General features: G+C 43.3%; 1 protein-coding gene and 1 long non-coding RNA gene across 5 annotated transcripts; one reads left to right on the top strand and one right to left on the bottom strand.

Moving 5' to 3' along the window:
- Positions 1-220: 220 nt before the first annotated feature.
- On the top strand, positions 221-8,788 carry MEIG1 (meiosis/spermiogenesis associated 1). 4 transcript variants are annotated; one of them, XM_065049247.1, is made up of 5 exons: positions 225-465; positions 1,413-1,580; positions 3,540-3,672; positions 5,222-5,384; positions 7,270-8,788. In XM_065049247.1, exons 3-5 carry the CDS (start codon positions 3,542-3,544, stop codon positions 7,396-7,398), a joined length of 423 nt encoding a protein of 140 aa, XP_064905319.1. In that variant the 5' UTR covers positions 225-465; positions 1,413-1,580; positions 3,540-3,541; the 3' UTR covers positions 7,399-8,788. The 4 variants fall into 4 exon arrangements, with proteins under 4 accessions (XP_064905320.1, XP_064905319.1, XP_013225731.3 ...); XM_013370277.3 differs by having other exon boundaries at positions 1,413-1,621; XM_065049245.1 differs by lacking the exon at positions 225-465 and adding an exon at positions 2,310-2,446.
- LOC110365985 (uncharacterized) lies at positions 5,366-20,429 on the bottom strand. The gene is made up of 5 exons (XR_010469643.1): positions 19,172-20,429; positions 14,092-14,175; positions 11,310-13,657; positions 7,480-7,542; positions 5,366-6,768 (listed from the first exon to the last, which is right to left on the bottom strand). It is a non-coding gene; the product is annotated as an uncharacterized LOC110365985 (long non-coding RNA).
- Positions 20,430-23,435: the final 3,006 nt, after the last annotated feature.

Genomic DNA, 23,435 nt, shown 5'->3' with positions numbered 1-23,435 from the left:
ACTTCTTCTCAGTGAGGGTGACAGACACTGGAACAGGCTGCCCAGGGGGGTTGTGGAGTCTCCTTCTCTGCAGACATTCCAACCCGCCTGGACACCTTCCTGTGTAACCTCATCTGGGTGTTCCTGCTCCATGGGGGGATTGCACTGGGTGAGCTTTCCAGGTCCCTTCCAACCGCTCACATTCTGTGACTCTGTGATCGGACGCGCGGCGGCAGGGGCGGCAACGGCTTCTTACAGAGGCGGGGCGGTTGCCTGGCAACGCCCGGGGGCGGCCGTTGGCGCCGTGAGGAGCCGCACCAGCGCCGCTCGGTACCAGCGCCGTTCGGTACCAGCGCCGCTCGGTACCAGCGCCGTTCGGTACCAGCGCCGCTCGGTACCAGCGCCGCTCGGTACCAGCGCCGTTCGGCCGCTGTGTCGCACCGGCCGGCCCGGGAAGAGGCCCCGTTTTGCGGCCTTCGCACGGAGGTGGGCGGTCTGAGGGCTGGGTGGCCGCGTTGTGCTGTGGCTGTGGGAGCGGGGTGGGGTTCCATCACAGCGGTGGCTCGGGCGGGGGTCCAGATGTCTGCCCGAGCATCTTGGCAGTGCAATCAGCTCTCATCGAATGTCCTGAGCTGGAAGGGACCCGCAAGGATCACCCAGTCCAACTCCTGTCCCTGCGCAGGACAGCCCCACAGTTCACACCATGTGTCTGAGGGTGTTGTCCAGTCTATTCTTGAACACTGTCAGGCTTGGGGCCGTGACACCTCCCTGGGGAGCCTGTTCCAGTGTCCAGCACCCTCTGGCTGAAGAACCTTTTCCTAATGTCCAACCTAAACCTCCCCTGGCACATCTTCCTGCCACTCCCTCGGGTTCTGTCATCGGTCACCAGAGAGAAGAGCTCAGTGCCTGCTCCTCCTCCTCCCTTGTGATGAAGCTGTAGCCGCCACAAGCTCTCCCCTCAGTCTCTTCTTCTTCAGGCTGAACAAACCGAGTGACTTTAGCCACTCCTCATACGGCTTCTTCTCCAAACCCTTCACCAACTTTGTAGCCGTATTCTGGACACTATCCAGTAGCTTTATATCTTTTTCAAGCTGTGGCGCCCAGAACTGCACGCAGTGCTCCAGGTGAGGCCACACTGGTGCAGAGCAGAGCGGGACAATCACCTCCCTCGCCCAGCTGGCAATGCTGTGCTGGATGCACCCAGGACACAGTTGCCCTCTCGGCTGCCAGGGACACTGTTGGCTCATGGTCAAACTGCTGTTGACCAGAATCCCCAGATCCCTCCCTGTGGAGCTGCTTTACAGCATCTTGTTCCCCAGTTTGTGTGTACAGACAGGGTTACTGTGTGCCGGGTGCAAAATCTGGCACTGCCCTTGTTAAACTTCATGTAAAGTCTATGGAAGTCATTGGAAATCTCTTATTGCTTATTCCAGGATTCCAAATAGGTCCTGTGAGTGCTACCTTCTGTGACCTAAGAAGTGCAAGTGCATCTTCAGCTGCTCTGGACCTGCTTCCAGGGCCTCCCCTCCCTGGTTTCTGCCCAGTCTGAGGGATGCAGCTGGTACTTTCCCGTTTGCTGGGTCAATGAGTAACAAAGCTGAGTACGTATCACAGACATGGCTGGTCACACAGACAGCCACAGGTGAGGCATTACCTACCCACAGGACTCACATAAAACATGAACACAGACAAGTTCCTTTCATTCTCTTTGGCTGGTAGCAATAAAAGTTCACTAGCACAGGCACACACGCTCTCTAGGCTCACAAGCACATGCACATTTATGGATCCCTTGAACATCAGCACAGCTCCTTGGTCTTCCCAGCACCCCTGCACACATGCCCAGCCCCTTATCTGCTTTATGGATTCCCTACTTGCCTGCTAGTCCAGCTTGGTGCTCACTAGCAAAGATGAACTCACACACCCACCCATCATGTGCTCTATGTTCACAAGTACCCTTGGGTGTACCAGCACGGGCCCCTCTGCCCTGGACCCAAGGTCCCCCTACTCAACAGTGAGTCCAGTTTAAAGTTTTCTAGTAAATATAGATACATGCCCAACGTACAGCTCAACTGGGGAAGATACACTTACCCTTCATCCCCAGCAGGCAGCACCAGCTGAGACCCAAACTCCTGTTCTAACTGCTGGCATGGAGCCCTCACGCATGCCAGCCCTCCCCCAGTAGCTGATTTTTTGGGACATACTGTTCTTGCACCAGTGGCCGGAAATCAAAGACCTCTATTCGCTCCAGCAGCTGACACCACAGGCTGCAGGGCACCCCTATCCCCAGTGTGACTCCGGGAGCTGGCACCAGTTTTCACTTGCACACACAGGTCTCTCTGGTAGCTGGCACTTAGTCCTTGCAGCATGCACACACACGTACAGGTTGGAAAATGACAGTACCCAGAGAGATGGTTAAGATTTAAGAAGACAGGACAGACTGTGATGATCAGGCACCGGGCTCAGCCAGGTAAGTGTCCTGACTGGCCCCGTTTTACATGCAACCAGCCTCTTTTATACTCCTCTCTCTCTATTTTTATTCTTCCCTGCTCCCCTTCCCCCGCACATCCCTCTCGGGTTTGTACAGCTCTATCGATTCCCACATCCTCCGACTCTGGGGTCCCCTGCTTCACAGTCTTATCAGTTGCAAAGTCCAAGTTGATCTTCCTGGAAGTGGCTCCTGTAGTTTCTTGATAGCCCATCAACTAGTGTGAGTGGTGAGGTTTGTTTCTCATCATGGTCTCTATGTTTGTTTTGTCAGGTCTGTGTATTTCATTTCTGTTTTCCCCTTTTCACCTTAGTTTCCCAATTGGCAAAGTTCCCGATCATATAACCCTGCTGGAATGAACATTCTTGAACTCCCACATGCCCCCATCAATTAGCGTGACAGGCCTGGTTTGGTTCTCATCACCACCTCCCTCACAATTTACTGGTCAGATTTGTGTCCCATATGTTGTTTTATGGCTTCCTCCATTTCTGATCATCCCTTGTTGCATTGGAAAATGTCCTTGACCAGACACCCTTAGAGGAGCAGGCACTCTTGTCCCACATCCCTTTGCAACTTGTATAAGCATTAAGGAAACTGCCATATGCAAGCCTAGTTTTTTTAGAATTCCATAGAAATCGTACTATGAATGACATTAGAAAACCTTTCCCAAAGCCAAAAAAGTGGTATCCAAAGATCTCACTACTTCCCCTAAATTAAGAGTATTTGCCGATGGTTGTCTCAGCAAACTCCACTTCACTGTTCAACAATTCCATTTGAATAAAAAGTGTTAGTATTATGCTGAATATTTTCTTACCATTCTCTTGCATTCTTTCATTTGCCTGTATATGCTTTTATCTTTTCCTTGAATTATAGGCTGGAGTACAGCTCATCTCATGCTCTTGTACAATGAAACCGGCTCTATGCCTGGAACTCAGAGGCACCACAATGGACAAAGAGCACAATTTCTAAAGGGCTTAAATAGCAGCCTAAAAATATCAGGATCACGCTTTTATTATTCGAAGTCATCAAGCTGGCACTTTAAATATGTGACCCATATATATGTATTTTTGAGCAGAAATGCCTGTGGACAGGCCATCTGAATTAATGGTGACTCAGGAAGTGCCATGTACATCTAGATGTCTTGAAGAAGCACGTTCGTTAGATGAATTCAGCACATCCTGTAAAGAAGTACTTAACACTAGTAACATGTAAGTTATGACAAGACATTTAAATTCATTATAGTTTAGCATTTATTAAGATTTAATGTTATAGCTAATAATATTGAACGTCTAAAGTCCCAGATTGGCAACGGTTCTCTTTAAATATAGGTGAGCATAGAGTGTATGAAAAATTCTGTAATGGCTACAAAAGGGTCCTTTGCAGTGGAGAAAATGTTATGTTGAGATAGGTATCTCAAAGACTACACTAAAGATTTATCATAAGGATATATGCTCAGTATGTTAAGTTGTATATGACACCTCATAACTGGATGGGAAAATCACCTTTTTCTTTTTTTTTTAAGCAAATCTGCCTTAATTACAAAATGCTACAGAGCCTGGCCAAAGGATGTTGGAGGGCTGAACTGTGCCAGAAGAGAGCCCTTGTGCATATTTGTATTGATCTATAATAAAGTGTGTGCAGTAAGAGATGAAAGGCCCTTTCTTTGTGTGCTGACGGCTCTCATACAGTTAGACAACAGAAACTTCTGTTTCTACATGATGATAACAATAATTCTTGATGTCATTTTCCCAAATATTTGTATGCTGTGGTGCAATATTATTTTTCTCCTCTTCTGTCTTTCTAACAGACATTTATGCATTTGATAAAACATCAGCATTTGACTTTTCAAGCTCTTGGTTGATATAGGAACCTGCTATGTAAGGAAATTTTACTCTGTGTGCAGGATTTGGAGGCAGCAACTCCCCACAGGGAGTGAAACTGTTCATCTTCTCACTACCAAATCCAGAAATTTCTTTTCCTTCTTTGAAGAAACATTCCTAATTATGAAGCTGAAGCTTGGCGACATCAAAGAACTTAGGAAAGGACTAGTTTATGATCATAGCTGCTGGGCATCATAGTGTTCTGTGTGTTTGGCTTGCAGAAGCAACATAAACTTCTGGTTTAGTAGCAGCATAAGATACACTTAGAAAAGCGAATGCGGTGAAATTCAGATATAAGGTGGAAGTCAAATATTTCGTATTTTTTTGAAATATAGTTCAAATTCCTCCCTGGTGAGTTTCTAGTGACTCCACTTTTTTGTTTTTTAAATTTCTTATTTTATTCTTTTTTTCTTCTTTCTTTCTCTCCAGTGTGAGTTTTATCTTGTCCCAGTTCTGCTCTGTTCAGGTTTAGCAGCTGATTAACCTCTTCACTGTTTCTCAGCAGGTTGAACAAGCGGGGTTTGTGTGAGGAGGATGTCAGTGGCAGTCAGTGCAGATTTTGATAGGGCAAGGGTAGAACAGGATGAATTTTGGTAGGTTGTGTGTCTTGCCTCTGTATCCAATTTATTTCTTAAAATCTCCTCTTTGTCATCTCCACTGTATGTTAAGTCAAGGAGTGAAGGTGTATATAGAACTATAGGGAAGTCGGGTTTGTTTGAGATCAAGTAGTGCATTTAATTTTATTCTAGCTGCTTATAACATCTTTTTTAATCTCAGACTTTGAAGGAAATATAATACTGTACTGTCTGTAATTCCTTTGTTTTAAAATTTTGTCCTTTACATTTCTATATGTCCCTAACAAAATCACTAATTTCAGGAAAGAGTCTGAAGATTCTGGAGCCACAGCTAAAGCTGCCATCCATCCAAAATCTATACATCATGCCACAAAATGGTCAGAAGATGTAGAGAACTTCTACAGATTTCAGCAAGCTGGATACAGAGACGAGATTGAATATAAACAAGTGAAACAAGTTGATATGGTAAGGTTTAGAACTCTGAAAGGGTTATTAATTTAAACTTCTGTCTCATGCTAAATGATTAAATGAAAATGGAGGTGCCACTTATTTAATTTAGGTTCATTTCTGATATGTTGTTTTGTTTTGTTTTGTTGTTTTTTTATTTCTCCCAGATCTGACTTGAGTTCTTGGGCTATTATTGACGGTGCAAAAATAACTTATTTCACAGAAGTGAAATAGAAACACTACCCAGCCTGTGGTTCTCTTCCCCCTTTCTTATGCATTTAGAAGCATTATAGATCTCCTTGAGTAGATGTAGCTGCTATCTAAAAGAATAATTCAGTTTTGAGGAAAATAATACATCGAAGGAGCTCTCTGTGAAGTTTCCCCATTACTCTGCCAATATATCTGACAGGAAAGTCATTAATTGCCCAGGGAGTCTGTCCCGTGTCATTGCTACTGATGTCGGTTTTACAGTGGAATTGCGTGGTAGCGTAATCAGACTCAGTGTGCGCTCAAAACTTGGCTTCTGTTGAAACTGCCTGCTGGAGAGATATTTGATGTCAACTGTGGTAAAGGCAGCTGTGACACAGGCATTTCTCAAGTGAGAACATCAAGGGCTCGGTCCTCTGCTCACTACAGTTCATGGCAATGCTCTCCAGCACATCAAATGAGCTAATGGCTGATGACCAAACATTCAGTGGCTACTTGAGACTCAAAATAGCAACAAGAAGTTAATCGAGCAAACAACATACTAATAACTTTATCAGAGTTCTGAAGTTTATCTTCCAAAGCAGCATATATAGTATGAAAAATCCACTTTTAAAAGATCTTAACCTCCTGTGTGCGTAAGAAAGAGCAGAACGTTCCTAAGAAAGTCACTCATCATCCAGTTAACTTAAAACAGTAAAGCGTTGATGTGCATAATAAGATGCAGTTCATTATTTTGCCATGGGATTGGATACCACTGTAAAGGCCATGATATAAATTCCTTTAGCTGTGCAAAAGGAAATCCTGTAATTAGTGTAGTAGGATCAGTGTGTTTAAGATTTATGGCAGGGCATAACTATAGACAATTGAACACCGATAAAAGTTAAAGAACACCACTTACTCAGAGCAAAATGAGCGTGTATTCTGTTCAAACTTGCCAGGGTCTGGCAGTGATTCTCTTTCAACTTGCACATTTTGAAATGTCTTGTTTACTCCATATTATGTTTCTATAATGCACTTGTTATTAATGATGCAAATATAATGTAGGTGGAATTAATATTAAGGCTCTTCTGTTTAGACAGAGAATGCAAATAACTCAGCTGTATGCCTAAAGTAATGAGATAACTGATGAAACTACCACTTCTGGGACTTTCCAATTAGAGAACATTCTAGTTTGACATCCTGTGGTCAGCCATGCCTGGAAGAGAAATAAGATCTTTATTACGTGATTTTTAAGGTTCATTTTAATCAGAAGTAGGCATTCAAGCTGCAGATATAATAGCTACTAAAGCCATAAAGCTGTTGAACGTACAAGTGCTCAAGCTTTTAATGTAAAACTTCACATAGTGGAACCCAGAAGAGCACCAGGACGGTGCTGGTTTCCTGCAGGAGTGATCCTCCTGTCTTTGAGACTATCATACATGGAGCTCACTTTATTTTTATGGAAGTGCTAACGAAAAGCACATTTATCATGGTCAGAAGAATCTCAAAGAAATCTCTAAGTGTGTGACCAGAAAACTGGTTTCTGACATCTTGTTCTTAATATTTTCTTTAAAAGCTCAGCAAATCAATAGCAAAGTAGATGCAAACGAGGTTCTCCCATGGAAGTATATCCTATATTCTTTGCAATGTAACACTCAAACATCATTCAATGTGAGCATGTTCAGGTGAATGTATGTCCTTTTTATTCTATTCATAGGTAGAACGTTGGCCAGAAACTGGATTTGTTAAGAAACTTCAGAGAAGGGACAATACATTCTATTATTACAATAAACAAAGAGAATGCGAAGACAAAGAAGTCCATAAAGTAAAAGTTTATAAGTATTAGTTTTGTTATTCTGATTTGTTTGCACTCTTAATAAATCTGTTTGTTAGAATCTGTAAGTAAATGAGATTTGTGTAATCTTACCTTAAGTATCAATGTCATTCTTGGATAGAAGGGCGAATACAGGAAATGTGGAGAAGCCTTGAACTACAGACACAGAAATTTCAGGCTTTGTCCTCCTATAACCAAAAATCTTATTATCCCTTATTTTCCCAGCTACAAATGTTTTGACATCCAAAGAATTAAAAGGTAGCAAACAGGCATCATATATTTGGTTTAACTGTGTGCAAATTCCATTATAAGTAGAGGCATCAATCCTTTAAAACAAAATAATCGTGCTGACACTGGCTAACGTCAGCCACAGTCTTTTGGTATGAAACAGGTAAGGGTTAGGAGACTACAGAGGGCCAAAGATGGGCCAAATTCAGGTTGAAAGGCTAAAGTTCCCTTGGAGAACAGCAAGGAGATCAAGCAGAGAATTTAATGAAGGACACCGAAAAATCAAGTAGCACACACTGCGGATTTAAAAACAAGGTATTGTAATAGAAACAGTCATAATGAAAATGCATTTCTGAGCCATAAATAAGGTATCCCCAGAGTATTTTTGTCAGGTGCAAGTATTAATTACTTGAAGAGGAAGTATTAATTGACTTGGTAGCATGCACCTTTTTATGGAGGGGAAAAAAAAAAAGATTGTGCGTTTACATATGGTAGGTTCAGGTAGTATGAAACTGCAGATAGAACATTAAACCCATACCAAGTAATATTTATGGCTTCACAGAATCACAAAATCCCAGAATGTCAGGGATTGGAAGGGACCTCGAAAGCTCATCCAGTCCAATCCCCCCATGGAGCAGGAACACCCAGATGAGGTTACACAGGAAGGTGTCCAGGTGGGTTTTGAATGTCTCCAGAGAAGAAGATTCCACAACCCCCCTGGGCAGCCTGTTCCAGTGTCTGTCACCCTCACTGAGAAGTTGTTTCTTCCCAAATTTAAGTGGAACCTTTTGTGTTGCAGCTTGAACCCATTGCCCCTTGTCCTATCATTGGTTGTCACCAAGAAGAGCCTGGCTCCATCCGCATGACACTCACCCTTTATGTATCTGTAAACATTAATGAGGTCACCCCTCAGTCTCCTCTTCTCCAAGCCAAAGAGCCCCAGCTCCCTCAGCCTTTCCTCATAAGGGAGATGCTCCACTCCCTTCAGCATCGTTGTTGCTGTCTTTGTTTGATAACTTACACAGATGATACGTAGGATTTCTGGACAGAATTAATCTCGTCTAATTTCAAATACTATTGTCAACATCTACACCTGATCTTGTCATTTGTACACCCTTTGTTCCGGGTAGAGAGAAGTTGTCTCTTCTTAGATAAATGAGGTAATCAGAAACAACTGCAAAGCTTTTTTATTCCGGGAAGGTTTTAATGACATATAAATAGTGAGATATTGCAATAATAGAAATCAAGCACTGCTACAATAATTTTCCCTTCAGATTTTCATTCTGATTTCTCTTTTTTCTGATTGCTCTGGGTGTACTTTTTAAGAGAGGACCTCTCGTATACTTTGCAATCAAACAGTGGGAAAAGAGTAGTTATTAAGATAATCCACCTATTTCGTCCCTGTAGGATAGTGGGTGTCACTTGTTCAATTTACAGATTCCTAAAAAAGAATTCTTCCAGTGGACATGAAAAGAGCCTTAAAAAAAGATCACAACAATAGATGTGTTATATACCCAATCAAAATTTATCGGCAGAGATTGCTAACAACACACACAGAATAAGTAAGAACATTCGATACAGCCGTTTTCTCGTTCTATGAAAAAGACATAGTTGAGTATTCAAAACTGCAGGTTATTTTTTAGAGCTTAACTATTTTTAAAGAAACACCTCAAAAAATGGAAACAAATGTAAAAGATTATCCTGTGCTTCCCTCCTTCTACCTGTGTACACCTCAATGTTTTTGCTATACTGCTGGATTCTTTCTCTTGTATTGTACTTTAAAACAATGAGTGTGCATTTCATACAGCCCACAGAGATTTCATTTCAAATGAGTAGCATGGAAATTCATGTTCCAGTTCTGAAATGCAGATTTTGTGTGAGTTGGCAGATGCTTCTCACTTTGAGAGAGTGAATTACCTAGATTTTATTACTTATATTTTTTAGCATCGTCAGTGTGCTAAAAGGTTAAATCTCACTGTAATATTTAAAAGATTAATGGGTTGAAAATGAAAGATGAGCCTTGTAAATAGTGTTCGAGACCCATTTATAGACATAGCCTTTGTCAACCTCAATGCTGCATTTGGGAGTTTGCTTACTGCATTAGCAAAACAGGTTTTGTACTGACAATGAGAGTGTCACTTATAATTGTCCCTTGACATCCAGTTCATACCCATATTTCACTCCAGCTCATGCTAAACTTAAAGTTATTTAAGACCAAGCCTTTTTAAAAAGACTGTATCTGTATGTTGGCCCTCGCTATGAAGCCAACGGGGTTCCTTTCTTTGAAAAGAAACAGGTACAAGGGTTTTTGCTTGAGTTCAAATTGGTCTGTGATCACAAAACAACATTAGTATAAGGATGTTTGCTTGAGTCAGTTCTTAGAATCGACTCAAGGTTGGGTTGGAAGGGGCCTTCAAAGATCACCCAATCTAACCCCTGCCATGGGCAGGGACATCTTCAACTAGACCAGGTTGCTCAGAGCCCTGTCCAGCCTGACCTGGAACTCTTCTAATGATGGAGCATCCACAGATTCTCTGGACAGCCCGGGCCAGTGCCTTACCACCCTCATGGTGAATAATTCTTCGTTATTTCTAATCTAAACCTACCTTTTTTCAGTTTAAAACCATCACCTGTTGTTCTATCACAACAGGCCCTGGTAAAAAGTCTGTCCCCATCTTTCTTATCAGCCCCTTTTAAGCACTGAAAGGCCACAATAAGGTCTCCCTGGAGTCTTCTCTTCTCTAGCTGAACACCCCAACTCTCTCAGCCTGTCCTCCCAGCAGAGCTGTTCCAGCCTCGGATCATTCCTGTGGCTCCTCTGGCCCCTGTCCAACAGGTCCATGTGTGTCCTGTGCTGAGGACCCCAGAGCTGGACCAGCACTGCAGGTGGGGTCTCACCAGAGCGGAGCAGAGGGGCAGAATCACCTCCCTGACCTGCTGCCCACGCTCCTTGTGATGCAGCCCAGGACACTATTGGCTTCTGGGCTGCAAGCGCACATTGCCGGCTCATGTCCGATCTCCATCCACCAGCACCCCCAAGTCCTTCTCGGCAGGGCTGCTCTCAATCCCTGCATCCCCAGCCTGGATTGATACCGGGGGTTGCCCTGACCCAGGTGCACTTGCCTTGTTGAACCTCATGAGGTTCACACGGCCCCACTTCTCAAACCTGCCAGGGTTTTTCCTGAAGAGTCTTTCATATTCAGCTGTGCTTGTCGAGCATGAAGCCGATACTCAAATACTAACGAGTTTTCCTCTGATACCATTATGCTGGATGTATCTTTTTCAGTCAAAAAAGCTGTCAACAAATATTAATGTCAGTATTTTCTCTTAATTTGATAAATCTGTATCTGAAAAGTCTTGTCTGTCACCATGTTTTAAGCATGCTGAGACTTGTTAACTTATTTGTGTCTTAAAGCCCTTATGTTAGGAAAAAGTATCGTAAGCAATCTGGGGAAGCTATGGTTCATTTTAGGGGTGACACAACAGTTCATATCAAGATAAAAAACTTATTTCTGAATGCCATTGCAAAAACTTTTTCTACTGAATAATTGTAACGTTAAAGAGATAGAGATGAAATCACATCTCTCCATTTTATTGCCTAGAGATGAAAATATGTGTCATTTTGCTGATATGAGTCTTGATAAAAAGTAATTCTGTGAAAATACTTCCCAAGGCACTTTTCTTACCTGTCTTACCTCTTATCAGGGAACACTCTAATGCTTTCCATGGCCGTTTGCAGCAGCTCAATGAATGGAGCTCCTGTTGCTTCCTGTCAGCAAGTGCTTACCAGCTGCTGAGGCCTCAGGTACTTAGTCTAATTCTAATTCACTTCATGGCTTTGCACGACACAAGCTCATAAAAAGAGGTAAACCAAACTTTTCCGAGACCTACTTTTCAGGCTTTGTGTTTGACAGCTACAAGTGAAATGGCAAGAGTGCAACTTCTCTGAATTCATCCAGTTACTTTGGGGAAATAAAGGCTGCACTGGCATGTTCTAGTTCAGTTTTCTGTGTTTTCATCCTTTACTTGAATTCATTATGCAACAGTATTGTCTGAAAGTGATACTACAGTTATTTGGTTGCTCTACAGCCCCAGCAGCTTAAAGCACCACAAAAAAATGGTATAAGCATTTTAATTTTCACTTTGGTACCTGAGTGGACAGTGTTCTTGCCAGATCTGAAGACACTTGAACCTCAACCTTTTGGTCTTCAAACACAGTTCCCTTGTTACAAGGTGTTGAAAATTGACTGGCTTCAAACTCAGTAAAGACAAGTTTGTAACTCAACAGCTGTTGATGCTGCCGTTCCTCACATTGTCTGATACAAGTGAGGTCTGTCTGAAAGCAGCTGGAATGGAGTTGTCTTATGGCCTTTCAGGTTCTCTCCTATTACCCTAGTCCCATTGGATTTATGTTTATTTGTAGGAACTTCTTTCTAAGTATCCGGCCTGTGCTCAGTACCTGTTGGCAAGTTCTAATTACTTAATAAAACACATTTTCTTTCTTGTTGCAGTTGAGACTTTGCACTCACTTCAAGTCTGAAGCTCAGCACAGTCGCAAACAGCATGTGGGAGGGTGGCTGGTGACTGTGTGCCAGTGGCTGGCACACAGGACAGACACTGAAATGACGCAGAAAAGGCAATTAAGAATGGGATTTAACAAGAAGACAGGCCAGACTGCAGGGATCAGGGGCAGGGCCCAGTCAGGTGAGCGTCCTGCCCGATGGCCTGCTCACCAGTCTGACCCTTCCAACCTCCCTCCTCGCCATCTTCCCATACTTGTTCCACCCTGATCCTTCCCTTTCCGTGTCTGTGGTCCTTCTAAAGATCCCATAGCAAGTTGTGTGAAGCCCCCCAAAAAATCTCTTAATATTCACAATATGTTTTCTTCTTCTCATCAGTTACAAAATCGAGGCCGATCCTCTCCAAGGCTGCAGTGATTCTTTTCATGGCCCATCAGTAAGTACCTGATGAGCTCTGGCTTCCATTATTATCTCCCTCATCACCTGCTTATTAATATTTGTGTGTCTCTGTGTTTAATTTAGCATTTTCCTCGTTATTTCTTCTTCCTATGGTAAGGAATAGTCCTTAACCAAATAACTTACTGAACGCGATGCCAGCATCCTCGAGGCATGTGGCTTGACTGCAGCGTGATGGATGATTCTGTGTAGAGACACCTACTCAGCAGGACATCCGTCCTCCTGCTGCGGATGTCCAGGCAGGTGGCAGCTCCAAGGATGTGGAGAGAAAGGGAAGGGAACACCTTAAAACAGGATGGTAGAGGGAAGGAAAAGGGGCACATCGTTTCAGGGAAGGACAAGCATGTGTAGGGAGTCAACCACACAGATGCATCAGCATATTTCCAGTGATAATATACCCATAGAAACCTCCTCCCTTGCTGGCAGCAGCTCAGTTCTCACTGGCTAGAGAAGCAGGATGCGGTCCCAGCATCTTGCTGCAGATGTTCATCCTTCTTTGACAGGAGCAGCCGAACGCCTTGGCCAGGGGAAGGTGTCCTGCTTGGGCAGATGAGCTGCTGGCAGCTGCTTGGTTTTGCAGGGCAGATGGGACAGAAAACAGGTGGACTGGATGCGTGGCAGCTTCTTCATTTTTGCCCATGGTTTCTAAAGGATGCCGGCTGTGCTGCACTGCCCTGGGGGACACATTTGTGCCAAATACATGATGGTGTTGAGGAACAGCCAAAACTGGGACGCGAGTGGGTGTTAGGAGATGGGTGCTAGGATGCTGTGCACGGAGAGATGGGCGACACAGGGACATGGTGGGCAGTGTTTCTGGAGGAAAGAGCATGGCAGCCCTGCAGATCTGCCTCTTTCCATGGCTCTGGTCTCCTGAAGCTACAGACAGCAGAGCTTTTGCTCTGTAGCTCTGGTCTGGAGCTGAGGTGAATAGAGCCTGTCCACCCCAATCCCAGCCTCCCTGATGGATCCATCTTCGTCTTGTTCAGAAGGAACTGGAGCCACAGACCAGAGGGACCCTGCTTCTCTCCATCAGCTCTTCAAGAAGGAGGATGTGTATGTACCAAGGGCTGAAAAATCACTGCTCATTAAAACCATTAAACATCTCTTTGATAGCCTATCACTTACAGCCTTGGTCTCAACAAATGGCAAGGATCACTACACTTACAACTACAGAAATTTGTTCAAAATCTCATTTGATTAATATCTTGTCAGGCCAGAGCAATATTTCAACAAAGAGGAAAAACTGATGTATCTGAAGGATGACATCAGAAGAGGGGTTTAGAAGAGATATTAACTTGTACTATGTATAGCGCAAGCAGATTATTGAGAATGCAAGGCAAAAGAAACAGAAGAAATATGAAAGCTTAAGTATGCTACAGACAGTAAGAAGACATTAAAATGGCATTGGGAATCTTAGTTTAGGAATAGCTTCTTTGTTAATTACAATTTTAGCTTTTGTATCCATCAGATAGGAAAAAAATACAACAAATGTACATAATACCTGCTTTACTATACCACAATAGGATCCAGCTTCACCAGATGAACTGATTTACCATCTGCAACTCAGGAGGATGTGAATCATCACCTGCAAAATGTAAACACTTCCAGTTCAGAAGTCTGGGCTCATGTAGACTCCCAGTCTTAAGAGCAGTAGCTCAGGACTGTCTAACTCTCTGATTTTTGGATCGTAACAAACTTTGGAAAACTGGAGAGGTGCCAGAAAACTGATGGAGCGTCAACATGATCCAGTACTTATAAGTACTAGACTGGGTAAATGGACTCTAACCAGGGATAAGTTAGTGAAGTGGTCACACTAGGACTCTGTCAATAAAGACAAAGGGGTTAGAAGGTATTTTGCTCTGTGCTCAGCTGATCAGATGCATCTTGGCTGATTTTGAAGTGTCAGCGCTGAGCCACAGGGAAGAAGAAGAAATAGGTGCTTTGGAGATTATTATTGCAATTTTCTGGAACATCTTATTTTTCTGCCTGAGGACTAACAGAGTTTCTAACCGGTATCATCAATCTCAGCTCAGAGCTGGCAAATAAAAGCAATGACTGCACTATGCAGGACCCTGAGACGAGAGGTTCACAACTCTAACGTGGGATGCAGCCCTCCACCCTCTGTGAAAAACATAAACTTTTAGTAAGATAACAGCTCCCTTGTGCAAATAGGATTTAACTACTCGCTTTTCAATGCAGAGGCTGCAGCTGCCGCAGATTTTTAATTGCACAGCCTGCAGAGAGGAAAAACCCCGCGGTTGCTGGCTGTGCCAGCTGGAAGTATTTCAGCACAGGAGGCAGCAGTCTGGGTTTCAGGCAGGTGTTTCTGTCACCCCCTGGCTAAACACTGTTTAATTGAGCGTGTTCCTCGGGAACACTGAGTTTTGGGAAGGAAAACTCCTTCTCCTGCATGTGCTTGGCTGCCCGGTGGCCCTGAGGTGACTTGGGAAGATGCAGGACTCACGCAGACCCTCATGTCTCCTGGTGCAGAAGGTCTCTCATCTCACCTCTCTGCAGAGATCATCACAAACCCCCATATTTCAAGGGTGTGGTGGTGCCAAAGGGTCCATATGCACATAATGAAGAAGGATAAGGAAGGGAAGATCAATTTTTTCTGTTCGTCCTGTTGTGGAAAGCTTAAATGACAAGATAGAAAACCTGCAACACTGGGAGGTGGTACTGCTGTTCTATGTCACTTTCTGATTAAAAGTAGTGGTTTTTTCCTCTAGAAAATACAGTAGCAATGCAGATTTCCCTGTTAATTTACTGCCACCCTCCCTGGGCTGACAAGAGATGGTGTCTAATCTGCAAACGCAGCAGATGGGAGGGCTGGTTTCACTGTTCAGCGGGTGCAGAAGCTCCAAAGGCAGAAACAACCGGTGTCAGTTCGAGCTCTTTGCTCTTCAAAGGCAGGTTTGGAAGCAGGTCCGCAGGTGCTGCCCCACTTAAAGTCAGCCAGCAACCTCAAAGAAGAGCTGCGTGTTCGTGAATTGCTTATATACATCTTACAGGCTCAGAAGGGAAATTTTCATTATATTTTTATATACATATAAATATATATTTTTATTTAAACATTTATTTTTTTCAGGATTTTTTTTTCTCAAACATAAAAAATCTTGAAAACATTTTTTCTCTAAATCTTCTTCTATCAAGTGCTGTGACTCAGTTGAGCAGGAGCAGCAGACGGGAAAGCTTCTGTGATACATTAAATAAGATAATGTAGAAGAGGGAGAATCCACAATCCTCATGAAACTCAAACAGCTGGAAAACCCAAAGGAGAGGCGAGATTATAATGACTAATTCAGACAATTCATCCCCAACTCTGAATGCTTCAGCTTCTTCACTTGTTCAGTGTCTCATCTGATGTCCAAGAGCTAAACATAAATGTGGAAAAGTAAAACACGAGAGTTTTGCAGTAGGGTGTAAACTTGCTGTGGGTATTTCCCAGCCCAGGGGGCTGCCACAGGCTGGGGCTCACGCTGAATCCATGAGCTTGTGCCTCCCTCTGCTGACAGCCTCCCCCAAACCTGTCCTTGATTGCAAATGATAAAAGGCTGTGATCGCTTTTTCACCTTTTGATGGGCTGGATCATTGGGCTGAGGCCAATTGTCTGAGGTTCAACAAGGCCAAGTGCTGCACTTGGGTCACAACAACCCCAGGCAGCACTACAGGCTGGAAGTGGCTGGAAAGTGTTTGGTGGAAAAGGACCTGGGGGTGTTGACTGACAGCAGCTGAACAGGAGCAAGCGTGTGCCCAGGTGGCCAAAAAGGCCACCAGCATCATGGCTTGTATCAGGAATAGCGTGTCCAGCAGGACTAGAGAGGTGATAGTGCCACTGCACTCAGCACTGGTGAGGCCGCACCTCGAATCCTGGAGTCAGTTTTGGGCCCCTCACTACAGGAAAGCCCTTGATGTGCTGGAGCGAGTTCAGAGAAGGGAACGGAGCTGGGGAAGGGGCTGGAGCACAAGTGTGATGGGAGCGGCTGAGGGACCTGGGGGGTTCAGCTGGAGAACAGGAGCTGAGGGGAGACCTTCTGATCTCTGAACTGCCTGAAAGGAGCTTGGAGCATGGAGGGGGTTGGTCTCTTCTCCCAAGTAGCAAGCGATAAAAGGAGAGGAAATGGCCTCAAGTTGCACCAGGGGAGGTTTAGATTGAATATTAGGAAAAATTTCTTCACAGAAAGGGCTGTCGGGCATTAGAACAGGCTGCCCGGGGAAGTGGTGGAGTCACCATCTCTGGAGGGGTTGAACAGATGTGTAGACGAGGTTCTTATGGACATGGTTTAGTGACACAGTTATGTTAACAGTTGGACTTGATGAATTAAGTGTCACGTCCAACCAAAATGTTTCTATGAATCCATGATTCTGTATTGGGCTAATGTTCCTACCCACATCTCGAGCAATGACCATGACATCCAGGGAGCTGTTTGTCACAGGCTGCTCATCCCAGTAGTGCTGTGCTCCCCTGCATGGCGCCTGCTCCTTGGCTCCCATCACCACTGGAGCTTTTCATTAATACTAAAATGAATCCTTTTTTAAGGGAAAATCTCCAAAAGCCTTACAAGGTAGAGGCTCAAATACAGTTGTTGTAAGGTGAGAAAAGCAAGCAAGGACCTTTGGCTAGAACACTGGATTACAGCTGGAGTATGCTAGAAATATTTTTGCTGAATATTTTGGTTTTGTTATTGTGGGTCAGGTTTTTGGTTGTTTGTTTGTGTTTTTTTTGTTTGTTTGTTTGTTTTGACTTTTTTATCAGTTTGAATAAGTCTGTAACACTGCTTGGTATCATTTTAAATATCTCTCAGTTGTTACAGGCAACTACTAAGTAAAACCAACCATGGGAACTGCAAAACATAAAGGTCTCCTCTCCTCTCCTCTCCTCTCCTCTCCTCTCCTCTCCTCTCCTCTCCTCTCCTCTCCTCTCCTCTCCTCTCCTCTCCTCTCCTCTCCTCTCCTCTCCTCTCCTCTCCTCTCCTCTCCTCTCCTCTCCTCTCCTCTCCTCTCCTCTCCTCTCCTCTCCTCTCCTCTCCTCTCCTCTCCTCTCCTCTCCTCTCCTCTCCTCTCCTCTCCTCTCCTCTCCTCTCCTCTCCTCTCCTCTCCTCTCCTCTCCTCTCCTCTCCTCTCCTCTCCTCTCCTCTCCTCTCCTCTCCTCTCCTCTCCTCTCCTCTCCTCTCCTCTCCTCTCCTCTCCTCTCCTCTCCTCTCCTCTCCTCTCCTCTCCTCTCCTCTCCTCTCCTCTCCTCTCCTCTCCTCTCCTCTCCTCTCCTCCTTTCCCTTCTCACACTCAGCCTTCAGAAACCCTGTGTCCTTGCAGCAGACACATCCCCTTCGCATATGCAAAGGCAAGAAATGTACAATCTCAGCACTGCAGGATGAACTGGAAACAGTTGTGCCCCTTGCTCCGGGGTGGAGGAGCAATGCTGGAAGTCCTTGAGTTGTTTTTCCCCTGGATGGTGTTGTAAATATCTTGTCCATTTTCCCCTCTTCCGCAGCATTTCCTCTACATGGAGGCTGTTGGATCATTTGTTAGGAGAGAGATGAGTTTAAAGTCAATTGTAACAAAGCAAGTTTGTTAATCAGGTTCCCTTTGGTCTTAAAAAGACATGAAGACAGCTCCAGGGTCCTCCAGGAATTTGGGGTTGTGGAAGCTTTGTCAGAAAGCTCAAAATAAATCGTATCCTTTAAAAATCAAACATGACAAATAGAATAGCCAAAGGGCCATCATGCTGTGAGCTGAAGTCTGATTTAATGGTGCAAAAACCAATTACCAGACTGTAATCACTAATGGCTGTGTTGGAAAGCTGAAAACACTACGGGGAAGGAGACAGAAGAGCAGTGGCTGCTGTTGCTGGAGCTGTGACTAAGATAAATTGCAGCAGAAAGCCAGTGCTAACAAAGAGTTACGGAATAAATTGATGCATTAGAAAACCCGGCGCATTAGATCATTTGAAAGGACACACAGAGCGTCAGAGAGCTGGGTTGGTGAAGAGCTGGAGACGGCATTGCCTGCACAGATGAGTTACTGACCTGCACCTGGGAACTCACACAGCCGGCTGATGAGTTACAGGGGCAGCAGCATCAGTGACAATGACAAATAATTAGCCTTGGGATATATTAAAATTTTCATATATGTGCTGAATTAAATCTTCACCCAGAGTACAGGAAAAACCACATGATGGCCTTTAGGATAAATAAAATACTAGAAAGAGGAAAGCATATATTTTTTTACAAGTCTACAGTGCTGATGTTCTGAAGAGACTCCAAAGTTTTTTGCAATTTATGGGCCAAATCTATTTATTGGGAGCAATGCCAGGACCATTTTTGAGAAAGAAGAGCTAGAGCTCAGCATGTAAACCTTGGAACTGTTCTAACACTTAGATGCAGCCAGCTATGATAAATGTAAACTGGGCTTAAGAAGAACAAGAGAAGGCAAACTGTGTCCAGCCTGAGCAGAACAAACCTTTGCAATGTTAAGCCACCTGAGAGTTCCTTTTATGTTATTTCCTCCATAAAAAAGCAGGTTGGTTTTTATTTCAGACCTGAAAAGCGTACATACTTTTCACTGAAGATGGCTATACTTACTTTAAATTGCAGTAAGAAGTGAGCCAGTGTTATGGGTCATCAAAATCGTGGCAGTCATGGATGCAATTGTTTTGAACTTGACACCAGGAACTTGTCTTTATTCTCAGACAATACAGCTTGATTCAGTTTTTGCAAAAAAAAACAACCAGTCTGTATGAGAAAGAGAACAAATCACCAAGTAAATGGGCCAAATAATTTTATCATTTCACCAAGTAGGAAAGAGGAAGCAGAGGATCCCCTGAACCTTGAAATGTGGCAGAAAACCAACAGCTCTGTTGTATGATCTGTCCCCTGAGGGAGCATCAGCAGATACCGAGTGTGGATACCCTGCACACCCACGCGCATCGCTGCCCAGCCAAGATGTGCAATAGCCATGAAGAAGGTTGACAGCGTTTTCACTGAGGATGAGTGTTTTAAGTACTACCACAAACATTAAGGTGCAGAGGTCTTTAACCACACGTGCCAGGACTAGGTGGTCTCATTTTCCAAGGGAGATTTCAGAAGTTTGACGAGCTCTGGTGTGAGCTCAGTAGATCCTGCATCATAAATCATGTGTATCAGAGGACTTCAGGTTGAAAAGCATGTCTAGCAGCTTCCAATGTCAATCACCTTCCCCCACCTGATATTATTATTCACAAGTCAATGAAACTCCATCTTTAAAGCAATGTGATCTTCTGCTCCCACAACTCTGCCTGGAAGGTTGTCCTAGAGCTGCTCTCCTTTCATTGAGATCCCCCAGTCTGACCGCATGCATCATTCATAGACATTTGCTCTTGTGCCAGCATAACCTGTTAACTTAAACATTTTAGCTTGCTCTCTAGTATTTAGTCCTCCTTATGCCATGTATAAAAGCCTCAGTATCGCTTCTTGGCCTCCCTTTCACACGACTAACCAAGCCAAGCTTTTTCCAAGATATACCTTTCATACCACAATCTTAGAGATGCAGGTGTTGGAGGCACTGATGAGGAGTAAGGAAGGAAGCAATGGAAAACAAGTTTTTGTCAGTTTATGCCCTAAAGAGGCTGAAACAACCACAACCTATCCCCCTTGGCCAGAAACCTGAAATGAGCTACACAAGTGAAACACCCAGTGAAACAACAAATAAACAGTTTCATTTATCTTACGAAACCCAGCTACTGTATTTCTGAGTGCCATTGGTCGGCATCTTCATCTCATCTATTAACTATTTATTGGTGTTTGTTCTTAATTACTGATGATTAGTCAATAAGTGTTGAAGAAGGTTGTGTCCTTTTGGCCCTTTGAGCTGTAACTCCAAGCATAAATGCAATATGCAATGCAGGGGACACCCACATTTGCTCCCCTTCAGCAACATGGTGCTTCCTGGGGGTCCTGGTGGACAGCAGGATGACCATGAGCCAGCACTGGGCCCTTGTGGCCAGGAAGGCCAATGGCATCCTGGGGTGGATTAGAAAGGGGGTGGTCAGTAGGTCGAGAGAATTTCTTCTTCCTCTCTACTCTGCCCTGGTGAGACCACACCTGGAATATTGTGTCCAGTTCTGGCCCCTCAGTTCCAGCAGGACAGGGAACTGCTGGAGAGAGTCCAGCACAGGGCAACAGAGATGATGGAGGGAGTGGAGCATCTCCCATGTGAGGAAAGGCTGAGGGAGCTGGGGCTCTTTAGTTTGGAGGAGACTGAGGGGTGACCTCATTAATGTTTACAAATATATAAAGGGTGAGTGTCAGGAGGATGGAGCCAGGCTCTTCTCGGTGACAACCAATGATAGGACAAGGAGTAAGGGGTTCAAACTGCAACACAAAAGGTTCCACTTAAATTTGAGAAGAAACTTCTCAGTGAGGGTGACAGGCACTGGAACAGGCTGCCCAGGGGGGTTGTGGAGTCTCTTTCTCTGCAGACATTCAAGACCTGCCTGGACACCTTCCTGTGTAACCTCATCTGGGTGTTCCTGCTCCGGCAGGGGGATTGGACTGGATGAGCTTTCGAGGTCCCTTCCAATCCCTGACATTCTGTGATCCTGTGATTCCTAGGGCCCAGCCAGACCCTACACAACCCTCAGGAATATGTGTAAGCTCCGAAAAATGGGTGTAAAAACCACCCGTAAGGTTTCTGTAGGTCAAGAGCACTTGTGTGTCAGGAAGCCACATCCTCCCCGCCGCGGGATTTTTCTTTCCGAGTAGCTCAAGATGACATGAAGAGTCTTTGCACTGAGCCATGGGGACCCTTCTTCACCAAACGGTGAGCGTGGGAACAAGAGCTGGAGGTTTACAGAAGGTCTTTTTGACTTTCCACCCAGCACTTCAGCTCAGGACAAAATCAAGCTCATCAAAAGCTGGATAATTTTCCGGCCTTACTTGAATTTAATATCTTTCACCTTTGAAGTTGCGGTGCTTTGGTCTTCAAGCGCATTGGCCACAGGAGACCGAGTGGAGATGAAGTGCGACCGGAGCCCTGTGTACACAGCACGTGCCCCGAGGTCAAGCAGCCCCGGCGTCGCTTTGCACCTAAAATGACTGAAACGTTTTGCAAGAAAAGCGACAGGTTTCACTGGACTCTTGTTCAGGGGTTGGGGAGCTCCTACAAACCACAACCAGTGGCCTAAGGGGGGATCTTGGATGACAGGGACTGATCCCCAACCAAACAACTGCACAGACATACTTGCAGCTGGTTTTGTTCTTTCTTGTCTTTTTACCTACAGATCTGACCTCTCAATCTTTTCTATCCAGCAAGAAGGAAACACCCATGTTATTTCTACTAAATTTCACTGCTATTTAGTGGAATTTGTCTTTCGGTACAAAGAAACCTTTTGGGAAGTCGTGGAGAGGCGTGTGGTGGGGGAGAACAGGGTCAGGAGGAAACAAGAGACAGTTTGAACCAACAAGTCAAGTCTGTCCTGGGAGATGTGACATTTAGTGCATCTTAACTGGTTTATTTTCACCCTAAAACACACCTGGAGAAACGCTGCAGTCAGGACGGTCTGGGGGTGTCCAAGAGGAAAGATGTTTTGTGAGAGCGAGTGATGTAGTTGGAAGAAATAAAACTAACAAAAAATGAAGATGAGTAAGATTTAAAATGAATACCAATAAATGTAGGAAAAATAATGAAAAAAATTAAATGAATAAGATTTAAAATGAATACAAATAAATTTAAGAAAAATAAATAAAAATAAAATTACCTCCCCCAGGTTTTCTTGCATGCAAACCTGTCTTCGGCTCCGAAAAAGCAGCAGCGAGCTTTAGGCAAAGCAGAGGGGGTGCACCGAATTTCACTGGTGAATCTGAGCACAAACTTTGGCTGCTGTATAGGGCAGAAATATTTCACTGCCACCAATCCCAGCTCAGGGGATGATCACTCCCTTTTATTTAGTTTATGTGGGTAACACAGGCAGGTGACTGGGAAGACTGTGTGAGCTTCTTTTATGCAGTTCGGCTGAAGTCAGTTGTTTAAAAATAAAATACTAAAAAAAAAAAAAGTAACATAAAAGTAAAATAAAAAATAGAAATAAAATTAAAAATAAAATGAAAATATAAAATAACTTAAAAAATAATAAAATAACATAAAGAATAAAATAACATAAAGAATAAAATAACATAAAGAATAAAATAACATAAAGAATAAAATAACATAAAGAATAAAATAACATAAAGAATAAAATAACATGAAAAGTAAAAACCCAGTAACATAAAGAATAGCAAACAATAAAAAATAGCATAAAAATAAAATATCATAAAAATAACATAAATGATAAAAGTCATTGAAATAACATAAAAGTAAAATAACATAAAAATAAAAAAACCCCATAAAAATAAAACAACATAAAAAATAAAATAAGAAAACATAAGAAAAACATAAGAAAATAAATAAAAAATAAATAAGAAAATAAATTAAAAAATTAAATAAGAAAATAAATATAAAATAAAATATAATAAAAAATAAAATAACAAAAAAGAAAATAAATGAAAATTAAAACATAATAAAAAATAACAAAACAACATAAAAAATAAGAAAATAAATAAAAATTAAAATATAATAAAAACAAAATATCAAAAATAACATTTAAAATAATAATAACATAAAAATAAAATAAAAAATAAATAAAATAAAAATAAAATAATAAAATAACATTAAAAAATAACATAACATAAAATTAAAACCCCTCATTAAAACACCCCCATAAAATAAGTAAACAAAATAAAATAAACCGCACAATTTCTCCAAATCACACCAGCAGCACCAACAATGAGAGTTGCTTAAACAACACAGCTCCGCTGACCAGCACATAAACAC

This window comes from Columba livia, chromosome 1, assembly GCF_036013475.1.
Source record: "Columba livia isolate bColLiv1 breed racing homer chromosome 1, bColLiv1.pat.W.v2, whole genome shotgun sequence".
In the NCBI taxonomy this organism is placed as follows: Eukaryota; Metazoa; Chordata; class Aves; order Columbiformes; family Columbidae; genus Columba; species Columba livia.
The sequence above is the reverse complement of the archived record's forward strand: the minus strand, read 5'-3'. Positions and strand labels throughout refer to the sequence as shown.

Coding starts and splice junctions, on each gene's coding strand:
- MEIG1 (XM_013370277.3), top strand. CDS start 1,564: ATGAGTAACAAAGCTGAGTACGTATCACAGACATGGCTGGTCACACAG. Junction 1,622..3,539: donor GGTCACACAGACAGCCACAG/GTGAGGCATTAC, acceptor ATTTTTGAGCAG/AAATGCCTGTGGACAGGCCA. Junction 3,673..5,221: donor GTACTTAACACTAGTAACAT/GTAAGTTATGAC, acceptor CACTAATTTCAG/GAAAGAGTCTGAAGATTCTG.